The sequence below is a fragment of the Schistocerca cancellata genome, chromosome 9 (assembly GCF_023864275.1).
Source record: "Schistocerca cancellata isolate TAMUIC-IGC-003103 chromosome 9, iqSchCanc2.1, whole genome shotgun sequence".
Classification (NCBI taxonomy): domain Eukaryota; kingdom Metazoa; phylum Arthropoda; class Insecta; order Orthoptera; family Acrididae; genus Schistocerca; species Schistocerca cancellata.
Genome location: NC_064634.1, coordinates 186,507,030 through 186,530,233, shown reverse-complemented (window position 1 = coordinate 186,530,233; position 23,204 = coordinate 186,507,030). Strand labels below are relative to the sequence as shown.

Genomic DNA, 23,204 nt, shown 5'->3' with positions numbered 1-23,204 from the left:
ATGATACGCGAGTTGAGATGGAAGTCATTAAAGCAAAGACGTTTTTCGCCGCGGCGCGATCTATTTACGAAATTTCAGTCACGAACTTTCTCTTCCGAATGCGAAAATATTTTGTTGAGCCCAACCTACATGATAGGAATGATCACCAAAATAAAATAAGAGAAATCAGAGCTCGAACAGAAAGGTTTAGGTGTTCGTTCTTCCCGCGCGCTGTTCGGGAGTGGAATGGTAGAGAGATAGTGCGATTGTGGTTAGATGAATCCTTTGCCAAGCACTTAAATGTGAATTGCAGAGTAATCATGTAGATGTAGATGTAGATGTAGATGAATGCTATACTTGTAACATACGTTGTTGTTCGACATTGCTTAGCTCTGGTATTTACAGGGTCACAGAGAAAGCATCCTAGGTTTTAGAGGGAAAAACCGTTATTGTAATGATCTGCACTACAACAGAAACAAGAAGCACAACTTAAGGAAAAATAATGTAATGTGTCTTCCAGCTCACAAGCGACACTGAAGCAGATAGTTCCTTTGACTTAGTATGGGCAGAGGTTATATTCGACATCCGGAATAAATTAATAACTGGCTCCTTTTACCGATCCCCGGTGTCAGATGAAACACTTGCTGAACAGTTCAAAGAAAACTTGAGTCTCATCTCAAATAGGTACCCTACTCATACAATTATAGTTGGCAGTGACTTCAATCTAGCTTCAGTATGTTGACAAAAATACATTTTCAGACCCTATTGTAGATAGAAAACAACCTCCGTAGTTGTTCTAAATGCTTTTTTAAAAATTATTTTGAACAATTAGTTCACGAGGCCATTCAAATTATAAATGGTTACGAAAACACACTTGACCTCTTAGCCACAAATAATCCTGAGCATCACGACGGATACAGGGATTAGTGAGGCTCAATTCCGTAACAAAGAAATTCACCAAAACTAAACGCGAAATATATCTATTTATAAAAGCAACTAAAAATTCGGTTGACGTCTTCCTAAGAGACAGTTTCCAATCCTTCCAAACTATGTAAGTGAAGACCATATGTGGCTTAAGTCCAAAGAAATAGTATCAAAAGCACTCGAGAGATTCTTACCAAATAATTAATAAGAGAAGGAACTGATCCCCCACGGTACACAAAACACGACAGAAAGCTGCTGCAGGAGCACCGAAAAAGGCAAGTATAATTTAGACGAACGCAAAATCTCCCAGATTTGCGAAGTTTTACTGAGGCTCGAAATTTGACGCTGATTTCAATGTGAGATGCATTTAATAGTTTCCACTACGAAACTCTCCCTAGAAATGTGGCGGAAAATCCAAAGAGATTCTGGTCCTATGTTAAGTAAACCAGCAGAAAGGCTCAGTAAGTACCTTTACTGCGCGACAGTCATGAGGAGGAGGGGGAGACAAAAGACCCAACCCTTCGGAGCAGGTAAAATCGTGGCAAATGTCCGACGTGGCAAATGTCCGGCGTGGAAAATGTCCGGCGTGGAAAACGTCCGCACACCGAAACAGAATGGATCAATAGTAGAGGGTTGGGACTGTGACGCTTAGAAAACAAACTGTAAATGCATGGACATCGGTTTCATTGTAGTGACTGTTTGGATAGAATTTTCAGAGAAGAGTGATTTGATTAATTATCTTCAATCGAAATGTTTAAATATCGTGTCTCACATGATTTTTACGAGAAGGTATATCAGGTTTGGAAAGGAAATAATCGTCGAGGATTGTTGGAAATTGGTGTGGATGCACATGGATGAACTGGAAATAAGATTATTAGATGACGTTTCAAACAGATTCATTCCTCATCACAAGACTGACTTCGGCATTAATGTAAGCGGAAATTTGTGATGAATTTTAAAGTGACGAGCAGCAACTAAAACTTAGCCAGGGGCCAGTTATAAATAGATGGGCATTTGCTAAGGTCTCATTAGAGCAGTTATCCGCTTCGCTTGCACTCTCGCTTGTTACCAAGGGGCGGCATAATCGGTTATTACCCAAGGAGCGCCATGTCGAGATTCCGATAACACAGCACCAAGAGACGTTTTGTGTTCTCCGTTTCAACAGGCGGAATTCACAGCTGGTACATGTGATTTTCATAGACAGCACGGCACTACACCTCTTACAGCATAAACGATATTACAATGCTGTCACTGGTTGTTTACGTAAGGAGAAAAGCACAGGTCACCTCCGTGTGCTCGTTAATGACATCGACAGCATTCAAGAGAATAGTATCGAATGCATTCGTCGTCCAGCCGTGAGTTAGCCGTTCTTGATGCGCCTGTCTAGTGTGTTTCGCACCGATGTTTCCGAAACATACCGGATTTAGCTGCCAGAAGCACTTCTTGATGGTGATCAACAACAACGTGTAGAGTTTAGTAAATTCATTCCGAATACGGAGGTGAAACATAACAGTTCCCTTAAACGTTTAGTATTCAGTGATGAGGCTCAATGCAATCGAAGTAGCAAAGTGAACCGCCACGACGTAAGAATATGGAGCACACTGGAGCCACGTATCGCAATCGAGCGCGAGAAAGACTCTCCAAAATTTAATGAGCTTTGAGCCGACGGCCCGTTCTTTTTTTCGGAAGAGAGAGCTACAAGCGTCCCGTATCAGGACGTTTTGGCTATTTGCACAATTGCGAGAACATGACGAAAATTCATTTTTTAACAGGGCCGCGCTGCACAGCACCAGCTCCTGCCTGTAAGAGCATTTCGTAACCATGAACAGCCTCAACGATGGATCTCGCACTGTGCTATTGGCCTCCCAGTTGGCCTAATCTCGCGATCTGTGATTGACTTTCTGGGAGAGATTCTCTAATACTCTGTCTATGTGCCTCTCCTTCGAATAAGTTTGAGCAAACTGTGACAATGCAAAGCAACAACAATGAATAGAACAACTCTAGAGACGCCCGCAAAACAACGGCTAGCTTGACAAACGTCTCGATGTTTGTCGTGCGACCGGTGGAGAGAAAATTGAACGTTTGTGAAAAGTAAATGAAAACTTTGGTCCTAAACGTAGTAGTAAAAAGTACTTCATGATTGTATGTGCATTCATGTAAAAGATAAACCCTTTGTAAAATTGAATGGTTATTTTGAAAATAAAACTTCGTAGTAATCTGTTTAAGGTAAAATTTACCGTAAGTTTCAGTCTTGTGAAATCGGATGAATGTTTTTGAGACACGTTGTATTAAATATCATATCTAAAATTACTCACAAACAGTCAGTTCACTTACTTAAATGTTCAAGATATTTAAGTTGGGCTGAAACCTTTATCTGAAATGGAAAATTGTGAAGTTTGGTTGGCAGCTATCACGGCAATAAATGACATCATCCAACACTGATTAGTGTCAGTTTCATTCAGACGTTTATTTTTTCACGTCCTCTTTTGAACTGCAGCCTAACAGTAGCCTAACAGTGACCAACCAATTCGATCCTTCAGTACGACCCACTGAAAATAATGTGAGTTAACTTGTTCCTGGAATTCGTCGCCTAACAATAAAGCTAAGGTAAATTTTGTTTTATTTAATTGCTGTGGAAAAGCAAAATAAGTTATTACATCAAAACTTTTCACTCAGTGAATTGCAAGTGGACATAAATGTAATTAAATCCGTATTCACTCTTATTACTGATTACTACATTAAGACTGCTTATGTGTGCAAACAGTAAGTACATGATACTTCAGTTCTGGATACAATGGTATTATTTCTTATTTAATGGGACTGTTGTGTTACACAATGCTTTTCCATTCTGTAATCTACCCGAAACACCATGAATTCCATGTTCTGTTACGAGCTGACGTTATGTTTATGTTTATGTAAGAGTTGAATTAATGTGTGTTAGGTGCTTACTTGAGCGTGAGTTGTGCACATATTTACCGCGAGTTGCAAACAAGCATTCTAACCATTACATTTTGAGGAATGCGCACCCACACACTGCTTCAAAACTGGTTGTTTATTTTGCTCAAATTTAATTTCATATAGAATTCGATTAGTAAATGTAGTTAGGAGTGCGCTTTGTGTCGTTAGGACAGTAAAACAACTGTGGGTGTTCGATGGATGCTTGCTAAATTTGGTCTATCGGATAGTACAGCTCATCCGACTCCAACGGCTGTAGAATGCAATAAACACATTAATGGCCAAGGTTCTTCTTGCAGTACTTAATGGTCCATTGATATATTAACATGCGATAGTTACTGCGTAGTAGTAGAGAATACTGTAAATCATAGAAGGAGCACTCACCTTGGTGGCCTGGTAGGCGAGCAGCGTGAGCGTCACGGTGGTGGTCAACATGTGCAGCAGCAGCGCCGCGCCGTATGCGTCCCCGATGTTGCCCACGAACCTGCAGCCGAAACGTCACTGTCACTATCTAGATTGCAGCATCAGGGTGGAAGTTCTAGGAGCTTCAAGAAGAGGTATTACAACATTTGTGCTGACATGGTTGTGGTTCAGAACTCCGTTGTTTAGTTGAAAAAATGGATACGAGAATGCAACGTCCACGCACACACACACACACACACACACACACACACACACACACACACACACACAAAGCTCCGCACCACGAAGGAATTATACGAATGGGACAGAAATTGGTGTGTGTGATGTACATGCATAGACGTACATATGATTACAGTTTCTGAAACACTGGATGATTTTTTTTTTCGAGAAAAAAGCTTCAGAAACAAGTAACGCATTGATTCACCTTTCGTCCTTATGCAAGCAGTTACTCGGCTTGGCATTGATTGACAGACTTATTCGATGTCCTCCTTTGGGATATCGTGTCAAATTCTGTCCAGTTGACCCGTTAGATCGCCAAAATAACGAGCTGCTTGGAGGGCCCTACTCTTAATCCTCCAAACGTTCTCAATTGGGGAGAGATCTGTCGAACTTGATGGCCAACGTAGGTTTTGTCAATCACAAAGACATAGAAAATCTCACCATGTGCAGGTGGGCATTATCTTGCTGAAATGTAAGCCCAGTAAGGCTTGCCATGAGGGGCAACATGGCATCGCAGACCATAACTCCCGGTTGTCGGGCCATACGGTAGGCGACACTCAGGTTGGCATCTCATTGTTGTCCAGCTTGTCTTCGGCCTAGAATGTCATTGGGTGGAATAGAACTGTCTTAAGTGATGAGCCCCACTTCGAAATGAGCCCTAATGACCAGCGAAGGCGTGCCTGGTGACGTCTCCGCCAGCAGTGGGATGCCACGTGACTATCGCCTGGCATATGGCCTAACAACCAGGAGTGATGATGTAGGGCGCCATTTCATTTCACAGCAGGACACATTTGGTTGTCAGCTGTGTATCCTAACAGCACAGCACTACATATATCATATTTCTGTTGCCATTCAGGGCAAGCCTTCGTGGGCTTACATTTCAGTAAGATAATGACCACCCACACGCAGCGAGAGTTTCTACTGCTTATCTGTGCTTGCTAAACCCAGCTAGGTCGCCGATTCTCTCCACAGTTCAGAACGGTTGGAGTATTTTGTCAGCGCCCTACAATTACGTAATGATTTTGACGATTTACTATGCAGTTTAGAATTTGTAAGATTTAATGCAAGTATCTCTAAAATTTTCAAAATCATCTGCCAATTTTAAAATCTCAAATATATTATATGATCTTGTACAGTTACCTAAATTTTTAAAATTGACTTCTTTCCCAAACTAATTTTGCATGATTATAATCCCCATCAGAAATACTGGATTTATTAAGTCTCAAATAAAAACATTATTTTTAGGTAATTTTGTTTCTTTTAATTTTTCTTCAGAATCTTATATTTATAAGAATAAATGCCTTTTCAATTATTAATTCTAATCATTCACATTTGAAATATTTTGAAATTTATTTAAATTGTTCTTTTGTAAGTTTTGAAGACACTTTATCTATAATTGAAGCCATAAATTTAAAAATATCCAAAAATTTAAAGCTAATCCAGTTTCAACTGGTTTACTGTAAGAAATATATTTTTGTTCACTATTTGGAGGAGTGTCAATATTTTGACGATCTATTGCCAATTCTTTGATAAACAAATGAAAATCGTTATTTGTTAAATAATAAATGTAAACTGAAATAAAGGAAAGATTTTTATAATTAAGATTACAATCATTGTCAGCACTTCCTCAATATTTTCCTGTTAAATGACAATAATGTCTTTCTTTCCTTCAGTAAATTCTTCATTGTATAAAAAGAAGTTTCTGAAGTTTTAAAATTAATTATATCTTATTTAGTCATTATCATTTGAACAATTTTAACATATATTTCTTAAGGTATTCTAGATTTATGTTTTACCATTTCAACAAATTTTTCCACAGAATCTTTACCAGTATACATATGGGTTGTTTATATTCGCTGTTAGAGTGTTTGACACAATAACTGAATGACAACATTGCATGTTTTGGTTTTTATTGGTATAAGATTCTTCAGGATCTGGTTGACAAGTGTTAACATCTTTTAAAACACATTCAGAATCAACATAAATAAAGAAAGGAAATCATAATGAATGCTTATAGTTTTCAAATTCAATGTTTTCATCTTTTATGGGTATATTTATTTTTGCTTCTTTATGTTGTTTACAATTGTTTTCAAGATGACTAATTTTTCTTGTCAATAAAATTATCTTAAACATCTATCACAAGTATAAAAATTTGACTTGTGTTTAGTTGTTTGTGACGTAATTAATCTAGATAAATATATTATATGGCAATAATGTGAATCATTTTCTTTTCTAATTTAAAAAGCTTTGTCTGGAAAAGAGGATGTAAAATATATTTTCCATCACAAACATAAACATTAATGGAATATTTGACTTCTTTTCAAATTTTGGAATATGTGTTAATTGAATATGAAAACTAATGTTTAGACATTTCATCTAATGCTAACCCAATAATTTTATAATTATATCCCTTTCCACATGATCATTTACTGGATATAAAACTGATTTTACTAAATAAGGGAAACATTTTTGATCATTATTTTTAACGTTAATTGCAACTACTTTCCTTTAATTCCTTTTTGGTAAATTCCTTTTTGGTAAATCGATATAAGAAGAACCAGAAATTAGATTGTGTCTATTAATATTTTATTCTAAATGTTTTGTAAAAAATAAAGACCAATTAGATTTTCTCCTTCAGATTTCTCCAATTTCGATTAATAGTTTATTGTTTGATTTTTGATAATAGTCTTATAAATCAGTTGTTCATAATAAAACTTCATTAATTGTTCTAAAATTAAATTCTTATTTCGTTTTGTCTTTTAAAATAATGATAAAACTTCATTTTAACTTCAGCTGATATTCTTTGCATTAAAATATTCTTTAATTTACTGATTATTTTGAATAAAAAATTCTTTTCATTCAGTAATATTATTTGTATTATTAATTTCGTTAAGTTATTATTCTAGATTTAAAAACCGGAGCTGCTCAGTTCATTATTTTGGTTGTTTTAAAAAATCATCATCATCTAGAAAGTTACAACTTAAAAAATTATCTTCATAGGCTTTCTGTTTAACCTTTTGATCTTTATCTGCATTTTCGTCCGTTTTATTATCAATATTATTAATATTACCTCAGATCTTTTGATAAGAGCGATTAATTGTTGTTTTTAAGTTTAGAATAACTTTTTAATTTTATTGTTTGACATATTTTATGAATATCTTTTACAGATTTATTCTTTAATTCATTATAGTTATTATTAATACTGACATCAGGACTTACAATAAGATCGACTAAGTGTTCATTATTAATTTTACAATAATTTCTAAATATCTTGTTTTACAAATTGTCCAAAGTTCTCTTATAGTTTTATATCTTAGTTCTCTCTTCTTCATTTCTTTGCTATTTAATTAATCAAGAACTCAATCCCTGTTTGTCTTGATAATAGTTTTCTATGTCTAGAAATAACTCAGGATTAGAATACATTTTTTTCCTTTTTATTTACATAAAAATTACATTTTTATTTTTTAAAACATTTATGGTTGAGATATACCTTTGAGTTTTTAAATTAATTTGTTTTTCATTGGCATAGATGAACACAATTTGGTAGAACTCATCTATAAAAAAATTATTAGATTTTAATTTTTTTAAATAAATGATAATTTTTTATTTTTTAAATAAATGAAAATATCTTTCATTGTCTGCAGCTCGTGGTGTTGTGGTACCATTCTCCCTTCTCAAGCATGGGGTCCCAGGTTCAATTCCTGGTGGGGTCAGGGATTTTCCGTTCCTCGAGATGACTGGGTGTTGTGTCGTCTTCATCATCATCATTCATCCCCACTATGGTCAGAGGAAGGCAATGGTAAAACACCTCCTTTAGGACCTTGCCTAGTACGGCAGTGCGGGTTTCTCGCATAGTCCCTTACACTTCTCGGAGTATGGGACCTCATCATCATCATCTTTCATTGGTATGGTTAAATTTTTATATGGGGGATGTAGTAAAACAAAAATCGTGGTTTTAAAGCAGGAAATTTGAAAAAAAAATGTGCTCTTTGGTCCAGAAACCTCATACATCTCTCAACGATGACGGCACCAACTTTCGTTGATGATGAATCAGCAAATGTGATCAATGTACGAAATCTGTAATGTGAAATTATAAATTCTTGTGCAACTGATGACTGATTTTTTTGGTGTCATTATTATTGTTTACCAGTTGCAGCCATGGTTACTCTTTGTCTCATCTCGTACACTGGTACATTTAAGTGCCTGTGACCATCCAGATGGTTAGGAAACACCTCATTAAAAGCTACTGAAAAATATCCTCTTGGGTAAAATATTCCGGAGGTAAAATAGTCCCCCATTCGGATCTCCGGGTGGGGACTACTCAAGAGGACGTCATTATCAGGAGAAAGAAAACTGGCGTTCTAAGGATCGGAGCTTGGAACGTCAGATCCCTTAATCGGGCAGGTAGGTTAGAAAATTTAAAAAGGGAAATAGATAGGTTAAAGTTAGATATAGTGGGAATTAGTGAAGTTCGGTGGCAGGAGGAACAAGACCTTTGGTCAGGTGATTACAGGGTTATAAATACAAAATCAAATAGGGGTAATGCAGGAGTAGGTTTAATAATGAATAAAAAAATAGGAGTGCGGGTTAGCTACTACAAACAGCATAGTGAACGCATTATTGTGGCCAAGATAGACACAAAGCCCATGCCTACTACAGTAGTACAAGTTTATATGCCAACTACCTCTGCAGATGATGAAGAAATAGATGAAATGTATGACGAGATAAAAGAAATTATTCAGGTAGTGAAGGGAGATGAAAATTTAATAGTCATGGGTGACTGGAATTCGTCAGTAGGAAAAGGGAGAGAAGGAAACATAGTAGGTGAATATGGATTGGGGGGAAGGAATGAAAGAGGAAGCCGCCTTGTAGAATTTTGCACAGAGCATAACTTAATCATAGCCAACACTTGGTTCAAGAATCATTGAAGAAGGTTGTATACCTGGAAGAATCCTGGAGATACTAAAAGGTATCAGATAGATTATATAATGGTAAGACAGAGATTTAGGAACCAGGTTTTAAATTGTAAGACATTTCCAGGGGCAGATGTGGATTCTGACCACAATCTATTGGTTATGAACTGCAGATTGAAACTGAAGAAACTGCAAAAAGGTGGGAATTTAAGGAGATGGGTCCTGGATAAACTGAAAGAACCAGAGGTTGTAGAGAGTTTCAGGGAGAGCATAAGGGAACAATTGACAGGAATGGGGGAAAGAAATACAGTAGAAGAAGAATGGGTAGCTCTGAGGGATGAAGTAGTGAAGGCAGCAGAGGATCAAGTAGGTAAAAAGACGAGGGCTAATAGAAATCCTTGGGTAACAGAAGAAATACTGAATTTAATTGATGAAAGGAGAAAATATATAAATGCAGTAAATGAAGCAGGCAAAAAGGAATACAAACGTCTCAAAAACGAGATCGACAGGAAGTGCAAAATGGCTAAGCAGGGATGGCTAGAGGACAAATGTAAGGATGTAGAGGCGTATCTCACTAGGGGTAAGATAGATACTGCCTACAGGAAAATTAAAGAGACCTTTGGAGAGAAGAGAACCACTTGTATGAATATCAAGAGCTCAGATGGCAACCCAGTTCTAAGCAAAGAAGGGAAGGCAGAAAGGTGGAAGGAGTATATAGAGGGTTTATACAAGGGCGATGTACTTGAGGACAATATTATGGAAATGGAAGAGGATGTAGATGAAGACGAAATGGGAGATAAGATACTGCGTGAAGAGTTTGACAGAGCTCTGAAAGACCTGAGTCGAAACAAGGCCCCGGGAGTAGACAACATTCCATTTGAACTACTGATGGCCTCGGGAGAGCCAGTCATGACAAAACTCTACCATCTGGTGAGCACGATGTATGAGACAGGCGAAATACCCTCTGACTTCAAGAAGAATGTAATAATTCCAATCCCAAAGAAAGCAGGTGTTGACAGATGTGAAAATTACCGAACAATCAGTTTAATAAGTCACAGCTGCAAAATACTAACGCGAATTCTTTACAGACGAATGGAAAAACTGGTAGAAGCCGACCTCGGGGAAGATCAGTTTGGATTCCGTAGAAATGTTGGAACACGTGAGGCAATACTGACCTTACGACTTATCTTAGAAGAAAGATTAAGAAAAGACAAACCTACGTTTCTAGCATTTGTAGACTTAGAGAAAGCTTTTGACAATGTTAACTGGAATACTCTCTTTCAAATTCTGAAGGTGGCAGGGGTGAAATACAGGGAGCGAAAGGCTATTTACAGTTTGTACAGAAACCAGATGGCAGTTATAAGAGTCGAGGGACATGAAAGGGAAGCAGTGGTTGGGAAAGGAGTAAGACAGGGTTGTAGCCTCTCCTCGATGTTATTCAATCTGTATATTGAGCAAGCAGTAAAGGAAACAAAAGAAAAATTCGGAGTAGGTATTAAAATTCATGGAGAAGAAGTAAAAACTTTGAGGTTCGCCGATGACATTGTAATTCTGTCAGAGACAGCAAAGGACTTGGAAGAGCAGTTGATCGGAATGGACAGTGTCTTGAAAGGAGGATACAAGATGAACATCAACAAAAGCAAAACGAGGATAATGGAATGTAGTCAAATTAAGTCGGGTGATGCTGAGGGAATTAGATTAGGAAATGAGACACTTAAAGTAGTAAAGGAGTTTTGCTATTTAGGGAGTAAAATAACCGATGATGGTCGAAGTAGAGAGGATATAAAATGTAGACTGGCAATGGCAAGGAAAGCGTTTCTCAAGAAGAGGAATTTGTTAACATCGAGTATAGATTTAAGTGTCAGGAAGTCGTTTCTGAAAGTATTTGTATGGAGTGTAGCCATGTATGGAAGTGAAACATGGACGATAACTAGTTTGGACAAGAAGAGAATAGAAGCTTTCGAAATGTGGTGCTACAGAAGAATGCTGAAGATAAGGTGGGTAGATCACATAACTAATGAGGAGGTATTGAATAGGATTGGGGAGAAGAGAAGTTTGTGGCACAACTTGACTAGAAGAAGGGATCGGTTAGTAGGACATGTTTTGAGGCATCAAGGGATCACAAATTTAGCATTGGAGGGCAGCGTGGAGGGTAAAAATCGTAGAGGGAGACCAAGAGATGAATACACTAAGCAGATTCAGAAGGATGTAAGTTGCAGTAGATACTGGGAGATGAAGAAGCTTGCACAGGATAGAGTAGTATGGAGAGCTGCATCAAACCAGTCTCAGGACTGAAGACCACAACAACAACAACGAAAAATAGTTACTTTAATATATCTACCTTTCCATTGCCTGAACATTAGTGTCAGCGTTTTCATTGTTGTTACTAATTCCATGTACCACTTAATCACAGATCGTTCACAACCAATCACGGAAGTGAAAAGTCATACCGTGAAACTGATGAGCATTTACTCTTATATACATGCCATGTGGAAATTTTATGTCTCAAAAACAAACTTTTTCCTTGAGTGTACATAAGATTTACTTCCTCATACCGAAAATAACTAACACAGTTTATAGTTTGGAATCGTAACTTGCTACGATAATTGTTTAAAAACGTTTATTTAAATTTCATTTAAATACAGTGTGATTTAAATACACTACATTTAACCCATACTTGTGGTTTGTTCCTCTTTCAAATTACAAGCATTATAATAATACCACAGTTGTCGTTCCCATATGGCAGTAACTAAACACGAGTTCTTTTTTGACGTCTTTGACTGCTTCTGTCATTCCATGTGTTTTCCCACTGTGTATTGGGGTTGCTATTGTGTATGAATGTTTCTACCTAATTTCCGCATTATACTACAGAATATACACGGCGTGCAGGGCTATGAAGCACGGCATCAGTCAGTCAAAGGGTAAGTGTTTTCTCATTAGCTGAATGTTCGGACAATGTGGACTATACGAGTTTGACAGACAGACGTTGACAGCACTATTTACTTACATTCTGCTACTTGTAAGATATGAGTGTTTCTCAGGTGATCTGTATCTACGTGTATAGTTGCAAGTCACCTTTCGGTGTGTGACGGTCCATACTTCTGATATCACAAACTATTTCCGCGCTACCTGTTCTATTCACGACGTATTTTATGCATGTGAGGAATGATTTGCTCGTCAAGGTCATTTCGGGAGACATGTATGGGAAGAAGCAGTATGTTGCTGTCTCTTCTTGGAACATACGCTCTCGAAATTACAAAAGTTAACCTGCTACTGCAGTCTCAGTAACGCTGTCGGGCCGACTAAACCATCCGTGACAAAAAGCGCCACTCTTGGTTAGATTTTGTCAAACCCTTGTTGGTAAGCAGTACTCAACAATTGGTTGAACAAGTATTTTGTAAGCCACATCCTCCGTGGCTGATTTATATTTCTTTAAGTCTTCCAGTCAGTGTCTTCCTGGCATGTGCTTTTCCTACAATTTCTTTTACGTATTCATTCCACTTGTGGTCGTTCCGCAACGTTAATACTTCTTACACTCATGTTAAAAAAAAAGGACAGAACACCTTGGACGACCAGAGATAGGACGTTCATATTCTCAGGACATGTTCATTAGTATGTTCTGCAGGAATGATTAGCATTTCAGTTACCTCGGCCGGATTGTGTCCTGTTGCCTCACAGTCTCTTTAATGGGCCCTGATAATTTCTTCCATGTGCGACAGTATCGACGCGTATAAAGTGCCAATGGCGTTTCTGTGGTGTAGCCATTCATGCTCCATTCGTCTATTTCCAAAGTTCATCTGTGGTGGTCGGCATTGGATCACAGTGCTGTACCGGTCATTTCACCAAATCCCACACATTTTCGATTGTCGACAAGACTGGTGATCTGGCTGGTCAAGGCAAAAGGCGGACTTCCTGTGACACCAAGAAGGCACATGTTCGTACAGCCACATATGGTCGTGCATTGAATTGCTGAAAAGTGGAATCTGGGGTGCTGTGCAGAGAGGGTATTGCTACGGGTCGCAGGATGTCATTCACGTAGGTCACACTGGTCACAGTGCTCTAGACGCGCACAGACTGTGAATTTTGGTTGTACCCAAATAGCACCCTACGCCATAAGGCCTCGAGTTGGTGCTGTATGTCTTGTGCGAATGCAGTCACTGTGATGCCGCTTCCCCTATCTGCGGCGAACCAAAATGCGGCCATCATTTTCAAACAAACAGAATATCAGTTCGTCCGAAAACACTATCTGTTGCCGTTCCTGTTTCGCAGTGACATCGTTCCCTGTACCATTGCCGTTTAGCATATTTCTGCACATTCGTTCAGCGACGGACTGCCGCCCCTGATAGCGTACGACGTGTTACACTGTCCCACTGTTGCGCCAGAACTTAGGAGGACGGAGGTCTGTCCTGCAATGACATTCGGATGAGGTGTCGATCTTCTCGGTGAGGCCGCGCGGAGTATCGCGCGGTTAGAGGCGTCATGCCAAGGATTGCGCGGCCCCTCCCGTCGGAGGTTCGAGTCCTCCCTCGGGTATGGGCGTGTGTGTGTGTTGTTCTTACCATAAGTTAGTTTAAGTTGTGTGTAAATCTAGGGACCGATGAACCCAGCAGTTTGGTCCCTTAGCAAGTCACACACACATATTTTTTTCTCGGCGAGTGGTCTGTGGCGCGACCTGACCATCTCATCGTATTCTATGTCCTTCCGTGAATCATTTTGCACACACCCGTTGCACCGCCAAAACAATTCGGCCCACACGAGTAGCAGTTTCCCGGACGCATGCCTCACATTCTCTCATGCCAATAATGCGCCCTTTTTCAAATACTCTGATTTGACGGTAAGGTTCGCGCATACTTTTGCGAGGCATCCTGCACATCTGCTCAAATCACACTGATCCCTTCGGTTTATAGCGGCAGCGACAGCCGCAGGCACATTTTATCTGTAGGTGGTGTTGCGCCACTATATTGGTAACGACCTTGAAGCCGAGGGTCGACATAGTTCAAATGCTAATCATTGCTACAGAACATACTAATCTACATGTCCTGTGAATACGAACGTCCTATCTGGAATCGTTCAACGTGCTCTGTTTTTCCTGAAGATGAGCGTATTTTAAGATAGTTACTGTTTCCAGTGGTTTACTACCTATAATGTAACCGAACATTAGCGGCTATATCCATCTATTTATGCTCAGTACGCCACATTTATTTACGTTCAGGACGAACTACCCGTCTCTGCACCAGCCGTCGATCCTCTATACGTCTCCATGCATTTCACTACAGGCTTCCGGCGTTGCAGCTTTCCCTTAGACAACAGCATCGTCCACAAATAGCCCCACGAAACCTGCAGCGTTGTCCATTGTATCATTAATATGTACTGAAATCAGTCAAGTCCCTACACACTCACTTGGGGATCTCGTGAAATCACTTTCACACCTGCAGTCTTTATACCGTTGAGAACGACGTTGTGAGTTATGTCTGCTGGAAAACTCTAAAACCTACCACGAATCTGGTCCGATGGTGAGCTGATATTTTGCGGACTAAACTTAAGTGCAGGAGTATATCGAGCAACTTCCATAAATCAAGCAAGGCGGAATAAACGTGAGCGCCCTCATCTTTAACGACTAGCGAGAGTTGTGTGTCGTAAGATCCTCGTCTGCAAAGCCTCTTTAGATTTTTGTTGAGGAGATTTTCTTTCTCCAAAAAGGTCACAGTGCATGAGAATAAAAAATTCCACAATTGTACAACATATTGACGCCAGCGATATATGTCTGTTGTTATGTGCATCTGCCCGATGACGCTTCGCGAAAACGAGAATGTACAATCGCTAGGTAATTTTCGTTGCTCCAAACTACTTGAAGGAAGATAAGTCCCTTCTCATAATCTCATAGAATCTCACAATTATCTCAACTGGACCAGATGCCTGTTCATCAGTTTATATTCCACGATCACTTATTTCATTAAGTGACATTTCGACGAGTGTGCATTCATTCAAAGATAGAACCAAATTATGGTTTTCCGCAACGAAAGAATTTCGGAGGACCGAATTCAGTATTTCAGGCTTCTCTCTGTCATCTTGCGTTTCGCTATCAGTATGGTCTCTGGGATACGGAATAGATCATTTCGATTCCCTTACTTGCTTTCCGCAGGCCAGTGTGGCCCTAGCGGTTCTAGGCGCTTCAGTATGGAACCGCGCGACCGCTACGGTCGCAGGTTCGAATCCTGCCTCGGGCGTGGATGTGTGTGATGTCCTTAGGTTAGTTAGGTTTAAGTATTTCTAAGTTCTAGGGGACTGATGACCTCAGATATTGAGTCCCATAGGGCTCAGAGCCATTTGAGCCATTTGAACTTGCTTTCCGTCAGACTAAAACGCCGTAATGAAGGGAAAACGGGCACGATGTTTCAGAAAATGCAGGCAATCATTCCACATGAGGCGTGTATCGTTTACGAAAATTGCGGAGGTATTCCTTGTGTATAGTAAATTTTTCTCGCTCCTTTATGGGGAGCAAGGAGCTTCCAAAAAGATTCCTGCCCGTATCTCGTGGTCGTGTGGTAGCGTTCTCGCTTCCCACGCTCGGGTTCCCGGGTTCGATTCCCGGCGGGGTCAGGGATTTTCTCTGCCTCGTGATGGCTGGGTGTTTTGTGCTGTCCTTAGGTTAGTTAGGTTTAAGTAGTTCTAAGTTCTAGGGGACTTATGACCACAGCAGTTGAGTCCCATATTGCTGAGAGCCATTTTTTGAAAGATTCCTGTACCAATGGTTCAGGTTTTTACATCTCAATAACGATTTCTTTAGTACTACCTATTACCTACGGCTAAGCCAGCATATCATTAATTTTGTGATGATGGGTGACAGTGAGGAATTAAGCTGTTGTACGATCGATAATGTCGGCTGCCCTCGCGTGTCTGCCTGTTCACGCGACATGGACAGGAGCGCGCTTCTATGCATCGTGTCACTGAAGTAACTATACATCATTCAACGCGGACATTATGCAAAAAATTTAATAATTTTTATTTTTTAACTTAAGGGTCGATTCTTTTTATTTTCTACCGTAAGCTATGTTCTTCCAAAGAGTTCAAGCTATCTTCACACCAAATTTCATCGAAACCGGTTCATCAGTTTAGTCATGAGAACTTAATAGACATAGTTATTTTCACAATTAATAATGTTAGTATCGAAGAGTGGATTAAAAACATTTGGACTGTATAAGCATTGTATTCATTACATTAAACTGTCTTACACAGAACACTTTTCAAAAGTGAAAGGGTAAACACCTTTTTTCCAAGAGTAAATATGTTTCCCTAGAAATGACGACTTTAAATAAAACTTTGAATCGCGATAACTTTCATTCCGTGATCCAGTTTTGACGTAATCAAGCCTGTACATCGTCTCAACCTACGCACGAGTTACTTGTGAAGACCCATGAAATCGGGTCCTTTTTCTCTGTAGTCATCACTAGAAACCATTCTATCTCAAAAAATTTTATAGAGCTCCTGACAATTAAAGAAATTTATACTAATAATAAATCTGTAATACCATCGTGTGTGTCTGTTTGAACGCTAAACTGCTAGCAGTTTTCGGAATTTAAGCGTTCAAACAGACACACACGATGGTATTACAGATTTATTATTAGTATAAATTTCTTTAATTGTCAGGAGCTCTATAAAATTTTTTGAGATAGAATGGTTTCTAGTGATGACTACAGAGAAAAAGGACCCGATTTCCTTACAATCTGTGCGAATGCACGATTGTTCTCAAAGCAACTTCCAGTTGATTAGAGACCTGGACATGGGACAGTGGATCTCTAGCTGGGGGATGTTTTGAAGGGAAGCGAAGTTGACACTTTTGCCTTATAACCACGGGAAGTTTCCCAAAACTGTTTTTCAGTGCCGGAGGATTGGAACTATTTTTAATTCGTTTCTGAGACAACTGGTCCCAGATACGTTATGAAGGTGTGGTGGGTTCATGCAACTTTTTGTGCGGAACCGACTAAAGATGATGGGTTGCTCGACATACGTAGCGTGAAACTTCTGCATTATGGTCTTACGTCTTTAACAGTAGCGAAATCGAGAAATAGACGTTTCATCAGAGAGCTTATTGAAACAAGATTGAAAAAGATTGTCTGCGGAGTGGAAGCAAATTTATTTCTTTGAACAAGATTGATGCAAGTGGCCAACGAACAGATAACATTATACGGCTACGAAGTCTTTCGCGACGTATTTCTTGAATAAAAATCTCTCGGTGTACATGCCGCGTCAAATCAGGATAAAACTCCAAGCTTTCGACCACTACCTCCATGGTCGTCGTCAGCGCTAAAACTGACTGTCGTGAACTAGCGAGATTCCCACTTTTTTATATGCAAAGGACGGCTTCTGATTGGCTGGCATACGTCATAGCAACAGCGATATGGCGCGTAGTGAAGTGGTGCTCTCTGCTTTATATTATACACTACTGGCCATTAAAATTGCTACACCACGAAGATGACTTGCTACAGACGGGAATTTTAACCGACAGGAAGAAGATGCTGTTACATGCAAATGATCAGCTTTTCAGAGCATTCACACAAGGTTGGCGACGCCTACAACGTGCTGACATGAGTAATGTTTCCAACCGATTTCTCATACACAAACAGCTGTTGACCGGCGTTGCCTGGTGAAACGTTGTTTAGATGCCGCGTGTAAGGAGGAGAAATGCGTACCATCACGTTTCCGACTTTGATAAAGGTAGGATTGTAGCCTATCACGATTTTGGTTTATCGTATCGCGACATTGCTGCTCGCGTTGGTCGAGATCCAATGACTGTTAGCAGAATATAGAATCGGTTGGTCAGGAAGGTAATACGGAACGCCATGCTGGATCCCAACGGCTTCGTATCACCAGCAGTCGAGATGACAGGCATCTTATCCGCGTGGCTGTAACGGATCGTGCAGCCACGTCTCGATCCCTGAGTCAACAGATGGGGACGTTTGCAAGACAACAACCATCTCCACGAACAATTCGACGACATCTGCAGCAGCATGGACTATCAGCTCGGAGACCATGGCTGCGGTTACCCTTGACGCTGCATGACAGACAGGAGCGCCTGCGATGGTGTACTCAACGACGAACCTGGGTGCACGAATGGCAAAACGCCATTTTTTCCGATGAATCGAGGTTCTATTTACAGCATCATGATGGTCGCATCCGTGTTTGGCGACATCGCGGTGAGCACACATTGATAGCGTGTATTCGTCATCGCCATACTGTCGTATCACCCGACGTGATGGTGTGGGGTGCCATTGGTTACACGTCTCGGTCGCCTCTTGTTCGCATTGACGGCACTTTGAACAGTGGACGTTACATTTCAGATGTGTTACGGCCCGTGGCTCTACCCTTCATTCGATCCCTGTAAAACACTACATTTCAGCAGGATAATGCACGACCGCATGTTGCAGGTCCTGTACGGGCGTTTCTGGATACAGAAAATGTTCGACTTCTGCTCTGGCCAGCACATTCTCCAGATCTCTCACCAACTGAGAACGTGAAGTCAATAGTGGCCGAGCAACAGGTTCGTCAAAATACGCCAGTTAGTACTCTTGATGAACTGTGGTATCGTGTCGAAGCTGCATGGGCAACTTTACCTGTACACGCCATCCAAGCTCAATGCCAAAGAGTATCAAGGCCGTTATTACGGCCAGAGGTGGTTGTTCTGGGTACTGATTTCTTAGGATCTATGCACTCAAATTGCGTGAAAATGTAATCACATGTCAGTTCTAGTATAATATATTTGTCCAATGAATACCCGTTTCTCATCTGCATTTCTTCTTGGTGTAGCAATTTTAATGGCCAGTAGTGTATATGTTCAGTATGTGACCTCCCACCAGGTGTCACTGTCAGCAAATTTTGCGCATTACAGTTATACAGTTTGGCCTCTGACATGCACATACTTGGGGAATTTGGCGGTGGGTGCGTGTCCTACTGTATGAACTGTGGAAACAATCGGCATCCCTGAGGAGCAGGGCGGGATGTCGGTGTGCGAGTTTGCAACGCCTCAAGCCGACAGCGGTTCCTGCGGGGCGCTGGAGAATCGATGGTCCGGCCGGGGCAAAGTGAATTACCGGAGTGAGGAGCCGCTCGCTCCAGATTGCAGCTATATCCCGCGCAGCGAGGACCAATCGCAGCCCGCAGTCGGTGTGCCTCGCCGCGTCGTATCGAGTGGCGCGCCGCACCAACCCGGGGCGTTTACGGCTCCCTCCCGGTTCTCTGCACCTCGCAGGCAGCCGAGCGCCTTGTCCTTCAGGCTCCGTTTCCCCCTTACAGACATCGCGCAGTCCATTTCTGTATCGTCACTTCTCCGATTTCTTCGTTACATCACACGCTGTGGGTTGTGAAGCAGCTGAATGGGATGAAAATAAATAAATCGCCAGGTCCTGATGGGATTCCAATTCGGTTTTACAGAGGGTACTCTACTGCATTGGCCTACTGCATTAGCTTACTTAGCATACATTTATCGCGAATCTCTTGCCCAATGTTAAGTCCCGAGCGACTGGAAAAAAGCGCAGGTGACGCCTGTATACAGGGTGTTGCAAAAAGGTACGGCCAAACTTTCAGGAAACATTCCTTACCCACAAATAAAGAATAGATGTTATGTGGACATGTGTCCGGAAACGCTTAATTTCCATGTTAGAGCTCATTTTAGTTTCGCCAGTATGTACTGTACTTCCTCGATTCACCGCCAGTTGGCCCAATTGAAGGAAGGTAATGTTGACTTCGGTGCTGCTGTTGACATGCGACTCATTGCTCTACAATACTAGCATCAAGCACATCGGTACGTAGCATCAACAGGTTAGTGTTTATCACGAACGTGGTTTTGCAGTCAGTGCAATGTTTACAAATGCGGAGTTGGCAGATTCCCATTTGCTGTATGGATTAGCACGGGGCAATAGCCGTGGCGCGGTACGTTTGTATCGAGACAGATTTCCAGAATGAAGGTGTCCCGACAGGAAGACGTTCGAAGCAATTGATCGGCGTCTTAGGGAGCACGGAACATTCCAGCCTATGACTCGCGACTGGGGAAGACCAAGAACGACAAGGACACCTGCAATGGACGAGACAATTCTTCGTGCAGTTGACGATAACCCTAATGTCAGCGTCAGAGAAGTTGCTGCTGTAGAAGGTAAAGTTGACCACGTCACTGTATGGAGAGTGCTACGGGAGAACCAGTTGTTTCCGTACCATGTACAGCGTGTGCAGGCACTATCAGCAGCTGATTGGCCTCCACGGGTACACTTCTGCGAATGGTGCATCCAACAATGTGCCAATCCTCATTTCAGTGCAAATGTTCTCTTTACGGATGAGGCTTCATTCCAACGTGATCAAGTTGTAAATTTTCACAATCAACATGAGTGGGCTGACGAGAATCCGCACGCAATTGTGCAATCACGTCACCAACACAGATTTTCTGTGAACGTTTGGGCAGGCATCGTTGGTGATGTTTTGATTGAGCTCCATGTTCTTCCACCTACGCTCAATGGAGCACGTTATCATGGTTTCATACGGGATACTCTACCTGTGCTGCTAGAACATGTGCCTTTACAAGTACGACACATGTGGTTCATGGACGATGGAGCTCCTGCACATTTCGTACGCTTCTCTACAACAGATTCGGTGACCGATGGATTGGTAGAGGCGGACCAATTCCATGGCCTCCACGCTCTCCTGACCTTAACCCTCTTGACGTTCATTTATGGGGGTATTTGAAAGCTCTTGTCAACGCAACCCCGGTACCAAATGTAGAGGCTCTTCGTGCTCGTATTGTGGACGTCTGTGATACAATACGCCATTCTCTAGGGCTGCATCAGCGCATCAGGGATTCCAAGCGACGGAGGGTGGATGCATGTGTCCTCGCTAACGGAGGACATTTTGAACATTTCCTGTAACAAAGTGTTTGAAGTCACGCTGGTACGTTCTGTTACTGTGTGTTTCCATTCCATGATTAATGTGATTTGAAGAGAAGTAATAAAATGAGCTCTAACATGGAAAGTAAGCGTTTCCGGACACATGTCCACATAACACATTTTCTTTATTTGTGTGTGAGGAATGTTTCCTGAAAGTTTGGCCGTACCTTTTTGTAACACCCTGTATAAGAAGGGCAGAAGGACGGATCCTCAAAATTACAAGCCAATATCCTTAACATCCTACTGACGGCCTTGGGAGAGCCAGTCTTGACAAAACTCTACCATCTGGTGAGCAAAATGTATGAAACAGGCGAAATACCCTCAGACTTCAAGAAGAATATAATAATTCCAATCCCAAAGAAAGCAGGCCTTGACAGATTTGAAAATTACCGAACTATCAGTTTAACAAGTCACGGCTGCAAAATACTTACGCGAATTCTTTAAAAACGAATGGAAAAACTAGTAGAAATATTGGAACACGTGAGGCAATACTGACCCTACGACTTATCTTAGAAGCTAGATTAAGAAAAGGCAAACCTACTTTTCTAGCCTTTGTAGACTTAGAGAAAGCTTTTGACAATATTGACTGGAATACTCGCTTTCAAATTCTGAAGATGGCAGGGATAAAATACAGGGAGCGAAAGGCTATTTATAATTTGTACAGAAACCAGATGGCAGTTATAAGAGTCGCGGGGCATGAAAGGGAAGCAGTGGTTGGGAAGGGTGGGAGACAGGGTTGTAGCCTTTCCCCGATGTTATTCAATCTGTATATTGAGCAAGCAGTAAAGTAAACAAAAGAAAATTTCGGAGTACGTATTAAAATCGATGGGAAGTAATAAAAACTTTCAGGTTCGCCGATGACATTGTAATTCTGTCAGAGACAGCAAAGGACTTGGAAGAGCAGTTGAACGGAATGGACAGTGTCTTGAAAGGAGGATATAAGATGAACATCAACAAAAGCAAAACTAGGGTAATGGAATGTAGTCGATTTAAGTCGGGTGATGCTGAGGTAATTAGAGTAGGAAATTAGACACTTAAAGTAGTAAAGGAGTTTTGCTATTTGGGGAGCAAAATAACTGATGGTGGTCGAAGTAGAGAGGATATCAAAGGTAGACTGGCAATGGCAAGGAAAGCGTTTCTGAAGAAGATAAATTTGTTAACATCGAGTATAGATTTAAGTGTCAGGAAGTCGTTTCTGAAAGTATTTGTATGGAGTGTAGCCACGTATGGAAGTGAAACATGGACGATAAACAGTTAGGACAAGAAGAGAATAGAAGCTTTCGAAATGCTTTGTCAATCACCACAAATGTGAAGATATACAACACTATCATTTGCCCCATATTACTGTACGGTTCAGAAAGCTGGACACTTACAAAGAATGAAAGAGAAAAACTGAATGTTTTCGAAAGAAAAGTAATGAGAAAAATCTGTTGGAGAATGGCGTATGGAGAATTCGAAAGAACAAAGAAATTTATCAGCTAATGAAGCAACCCACTATCATCCAGAAATTAAAAAGTAGGAGACCACAATGGGCTGGACATGTGGCTAGAATGGAAAACAACGGAGTCACCAAAAAACGCATTTGAAGGAACTCTCCAGGCAACAAGACCATTGGGCCGCCTCGTACAAGGTGGAAAGACGACATAGAGAAGGACATCGCAGCATTAGGAATTTCCGCAGGTTGGAGAGAGACTGCGTGAGATAGAAGGCGATGGAAACAGATAGTCATGCAGCGCGTGTTCTACAGGGCCTGTGATCTCTGAGGAAGAAGAAGAAGAAGAAGAAGAAGGAGAGACTTTTGCAAATCTTTGTTCGCTGAAAAAGTTTTTCGTGCTTGAAGATTAACGTTAACTTACAGGCTGTT

General features: G+C 40.8%; 1 protein-coding gene across 1 annotated transcript in view; it reads right to left on the bottom strand.

Moving 5' to 3' along the window:
* LOC126100723 (odorant receptor coreceptor) overlaps positions 1–23,204 on the bottom strand; it is a 338,496-nt gene that overhangs the window by 32,000 nt on the left and 283,292 nt on the right. Inside the window, exon 6 of the mRNA XM_049911343.1 lies at positions 4,243–4,342. Within this exon, the coding sequence (XP_049767300.1) occupies positions 4,243–4,342 (100 nt within the window). The remainder of the gene's footprint in view (positions 1–4,242; positions 4,343–23,204) is intronic.